This window comes from Taurulus bubalis, assembly GCF_910589615.1.
Source record: "Taurulus bubalis genome assembly, chromosome: 12".
Lineage (NCBI taxonomy): Eukaryota > Metazoa > Chordata > Actinopteri > Perciformes > Cottidae > Taurulus > Taurulus bubalis.
This window is the reverse complement of record NC_136600.1, coordinates 26,403,625-26,408,716: the sequence shown is the minus strand read 5'-3', so window position 1 is coordinate 26,408,716 and position 5,092 is coordinate 26,403,625. Positions and strand designations below refer to the sequence as shown.

Sequence of the window (5,092 nt, the reverse complement as noted above, 5' to 3'; positions counted from 1 at the left end):
AAGCGGACAGTTAAATCCCCTCGGTGGCGGTTGTTCGGGGGAATGTTTTGATGGTGACACCAGGGGTGAACGTTTGAAGGGGAACATGGCAGCTGGTATCAGGGCTAAACGTGGACTATTAAGCAGTAACACGGCGCTGTATCGCATTTGTCTCCGGGAGATTTTCCCCGGCGGTGTTGGCATCCAAAGAGCGGCGAGCAGCGCGGCAACAGACTCCCAGAGGTTCTGCATGCAGCTGGTCAGGTGGTCCGCACGCGCCTCACGCCGCGCTGCGCACGCGGTTCCGCTGGGAATTTAGATAACGAGATATCACCACGCTTTAAATATATTTGTGAAATTGTAGAGTACTGTGTAGATTTATAGCGTTCAGTGTTCATTTCGGCTCAATCCAGGTGACCATGCAGTGGTCGAAGAAGTACTTAAATCCTTAAAATGGCCAATGCAATGTTTTGTTTACTTCGTTATTAATTTAATATTATTCTATCCTATTTTTTTTATATAGTGTGCATTTTTATGTATATTTCACTGCTTACCTGTATTTATAAATGCTGCTGTACAGAAAACATCCCCCTTGCAGGATTAATAAAGTAGCGTAAACTATCTAACTACAGAAATATATTATATATACAAGTGTGAAATTCCTACTTTCTAAATGTTACTAAAGTATTTGTAATAGTACAAACTCTTCTTTCATACTATACCTTATTTTATTGTACATTTTAATTTGTTCTATTTTTTTTCTATCTTTCACTCCTGTTCCTTTAGTATTACAATAAAGGCAAAAATCTCCCAAAAATCAATAAAAAACGTTGTTTTGCAGACTGGTGTATGTTTCAAAACAAAGCTTGATTGAGGCATAATTAAGAAATGTTCATCACAGAAATAATGGTAAAAGTAAGAACTGGCAAAGTGATGACAGTTTTTGATATGAAGTTATGGAAAAGATTTGACAATACAGAATGACATCAACTGCATCTCCTCCTCCTCCTCCTCCTCCTCTTCCTCCCCAGGTCCAGAGACTATGACGGCTACGTGTCCTCCCTCCTCCTCCCAGAGGAGGCCCGGCGCTCCTCTCTGGCTCTGAGGGCCTTTAACGTGGAGCTGGCACAGGCAGGTAGTCCCACGGCGAGGCCGGCTGAGGAACCATTCCCGAGCCCGGGGTTATTGTTCTCAGCTTGTCTAGCAATTTCTTTCCTTTTTGTTTGTTTGTTTTCTCCTCCAGGTGAAGGACTCCGTTTCCCAGAAAACCATCGGTTTGATGCGGATGCAGTTCTGGAAGATGGCCATCGAAGAAATCTACAGAGACGAGCCTCCGGGTCAGCCGGTCAGCGCCGAGCTGTGGAGGGTAAACATCCCCCTGCAGAGGGTTTGGGCTCTAGAGTCATCCGGAAACTTCGCAACACGAGTACCGGCTGTTGTTGTTACTTTAGTTACTTCACTTTCACACTCTGTTTCGCAGGCGGTGAGGAAACATCACCTGACAAAGAGATGGCTGCTGAGGATCATAACAGAGAGAGTAAGACGCGCCTTCACACTCAGATATGCATTGTTCTTACGCTCATGGAAAACCTGGAACAGTCCTGGAATTATGAAATGGTTATTTCCAGGCCTGGAAAAGTCCTTGAAAAAAGTAAACTCGCAAAAGTTTAGTAAAAGTCATGTAAATGTGTTATATTCATGTGTTCATGTAAATGTGTTATATTCATGTGTTCATGACGTTCATTTACGCTGAGTTTGAAATAATTAATATGCTTTTAAAAGAAAGACTCAAAATATAAGCAGGCATACATACAGGCATCTATATAAATGTTTATTCTTTTAATCAAACTATTGTCTCATTCATTTGAGTCATTTAAGGTTTACTGTATGCTTTGTGTTCTCATTGTTAGTTTAAATACTACATTTACTCACTTTTTACTGTTTACACCCAGATTTCACTAAATGTTTGTCATGGACATTTGGTTTAAAGTCCTGGAAAAGTCCTGGAATATGGGTTAAAGTCATAGACATGTGGGTTAAAGTCCTGGAGATCCTTTGGTCAGAATGTGTGTGAACCCTGTACATAAAGGCTGTAATGTGTTGAGTTCTTGGTTTTTGACCAGAGCCCTTTAAAGAGAGGGTCGCGTCAACAGAAGTGTGTTTCTCCAGGAGAAGGACCTGGATGACCGGGCCTACAGGAACCTGCAGGAGCTGGAGGCGTACTCGGAGAACACGCAGTCCTCGTTGGTCTACCTGCTGCTGGAGTGCTTAGGTGAGGGACTCGCTCTGAGCGCTTCCTCCTGGATGTGACTTCCAGCTACACAGCAGGAAACGACCACGACGAACATGCAACATCTCACCCGTTTAAATGTGTTTTCCTTTCAGGACTTTTATGATTTAAATTGATTTGACTAAATGTATTTGTTCGACTTTGGAGACTTTTATTTACTGCAGTTATAAAAATATATATATATATACACACACACACACACACACACACACACACACATATATATATATATATATATATATATATATATATATATATATATATATATATATATATATTGTATTTGTACAGCGCTTTAAAGAGTACTCAAATGCACTTCACATGGTAAAAACAAACAATAGCAGCAATAACAAAAACATGAACTAGCATCACATGTTATTATATTTCAATGTTATTATATTTCAATGTTATTATATTTCAATGTTATTATATTTTAATGATTATTATATTTCAATGTTATTATATTTCAATCTTATTATATTTCAATCTTATTATATTTTAAACCAAACAGGAGAAATTAAAGCTATCAAAGTGTTTCCTCTCTCTCTCTGCAGGAATGAAGAACGTCCACGCCGACCACGCGGCGAGCCACATCGGTAAAGCTCAGGGCATCGTGACGTGTCTGAGAGCGACGCCGTACCACAGCAGCCGGCGCAGGGTCTACCTCCCCATGGACGTGTGCATGCTGGTGAGTCTCAGGATCAGGTCCCGCTCCAAAGGAACCGGGTGGTTCTGTGTTCTGTACCGCCTCCCGGACTCAAATACAACATCGTAGGAAGTCGGGACAGGAAATACCCGATGAAGTAATGAATAAACAAGACGGTCAGCGCTTCAGCTCTCGTAGACACACGAGGCTCGACACCCAGCTGTCGTCTGGAAACAGAATGAAACAGAATCACTTCTTAAAGTGCAGGAACATCAAGTCTTTTAATTCAGTTCAACCCTTTAAAAAACGTTTATTTTTATTTTTTTATATAGCACATCGTGCAAAAAAGGTTTCGTCATCTTTCTGTTTAGTTGAACCTTCTTAAGCTCATTTTTATTCAAGTACAACTTCCATGTACTGCTGGTGATATGAAACAATGACATGTTTTATTCAATATAAGTATAAACGGGTATAATATTAATACAAATTGTATTGACGCCGCAGACAAAGAAATGAAGCAAACAATAGAATTAAATGAAGTTTGTCACAGTGATCGCCATCTTCTTGCAGTTTCTTTTTGATCTGTGAGGAAGTAAAATCTGTCTATTATACTATCAAAATAATCTGTGTGTATATATATATATATATATATATATATATATATATATATATATATATATATATATGTATATGTATATATATGTATATGTGTGTATGTGTATGTGTTTTAAAATGTGATGAACACAATATTATGCATGTTAAAAGCTTTAAAACGCACTAACAGAAGGAGACCAGCAGCTCCTGTGTTCTGCTGAGACGTTAAATCTCTGTTTTTGTGAATGCAGTCTGGTTGGTGACTTCAAAAGAGCGTGAGAAGTATCTCATGCAGCCAGGTTCTGAACATTCAGACACAAGCAAACTGAGCTCTGAAGTCACTGAATTCTGTTCCCAACGATGACATAAGACGCACACGCAGACACGCACACACAGACACGCACACGCAGACACACACACGCAGACACACACACGCAGACACGCACACACAGACACACACGCACACACAGACACGCACACGCAGACACACACGCAGACACGCACACGCAGACACACACACGCCATCTGTGCCTCCCAGAGGGCAACAAGCTGCCGTGTGAACGCCATGCAGATGTATTTAGGTCGCAGGCTCTCTGCCCTTAAAGTCTTCAGCTGGAGGACGACGAGGCCAATACCTCCCCTCCCCTCTGCTGCCTGAAGAGGGCGCTGTTTGCACACACACTGAATGGTTTTAACAAGCAGACAGATGGTGTATATGTTTTGCTGTGATGCTTGACATCCTGAAGAGTCGCGCTCATTCCAACAGACTTCCAAAAACACACCAATGATCAGACAAAGTCAGCATATAACTCCAAACTGTGAGTTTTGTTTTTATTCCAGGGATAGCCGTCAACGTCTGCACAAAAGATCCAATAAGACAAACCTTTATTCTGTTGTTGCAGCAGCACAAGGACATACATAAATACTGTCCACCAGGGGGCAACTTCTCTGGTTGTATAGAAGTATATGCTTCATGTGTTAAAGCTGCATTATCTCTCCTGGCCACCAGGGGGCGACTCCTCTGGTTGTAAATTAAAATACAACACAGTGTCAGCTGTGGTCGGCTTTTTTTTAAGCCGACCACAGCTGAAGACATGTTTTATTAGAGGCCGTCGTCTTGTTCATCCGTTGTCTCTGTGATGACATCTGGTGGTGAAAAACCTCTAGGAAACCTTCTAACGGGGAAGCTTTCTAGGAATAGTAAAGTAAAATGTCCACAAAGTAAAAAGGAGAGGTTGTTAGTTTTGAATTATTTTGTGTGTTATTTCTGCAGCATGGCGCTTCTCAAGAGGACTTCATCCGAGGCAGCCGCGAGCAGAACGTCCGGGACGTCGTGTACGACATCGCCAGCCAGGCTCATGTACATCTACAACACGTACGTACCCGGAGACCACGCTCAGACCAAGACCCTGGGCACTCGCATCCCTCATTTTTTGCAACGCCGCTCCTGAACGTCTCTTAAAAACCCATCCCTGAGCGATTGTTATATAAAACTGTAAATCATAGCTTGTTTTATGAAGAAGAAAAAAAGCCCAAACTGCTGTATTTGGATGTATTGAACACCATAAGTATATACAAGTGAA

General features: G+C 41.4%; 1 protein-coding gene across 1 annotated transcript in view; it reads left to right on the top strand.

Moving 5' to 3' along the window:
• The first annotated feature begins 213 nt into the window (after window positions 1–213).
• ndufaf6 (NADH:ubiquinone oxidoreductase complex assembly factor 6) overlaps window positions 214–5,092 on the top strand; it is an 8,236-nt gene continuing 3,357 nt past the window's right edge. Inside the window, exons 1-7 of the mRNA XM_079227526.1 lie at window positions 214–238; window positions 1,011–1,114; window positions 1,223–1,345; window positions 1,460–1,516; window positions 2,149–2,251; window positions 2,824–2,957; window positions 4,783–4,884. Of these exons, the coding sequence (XP_079083652.1) occupies window positions 1,259–1,345; window positions 1,460–1,516; window positions 2,149–2,251; window positions 2,824–2,957; window positions 4,783–4,884 (483 nt within the window). The 5' untranslated portion in view covers window positions 214–238; window positions 1,011–1,114; window positions 1,223–1,258. The remainder of the gene's footprint in view (window positions 239–1,010; window positions 1,115–1,222; window positions 1,346–1,459; window positions 1,517–2,148; window positions 2,252–2,823; window positions 2,958–4,782; window positions 4,885–5,092) is intronic.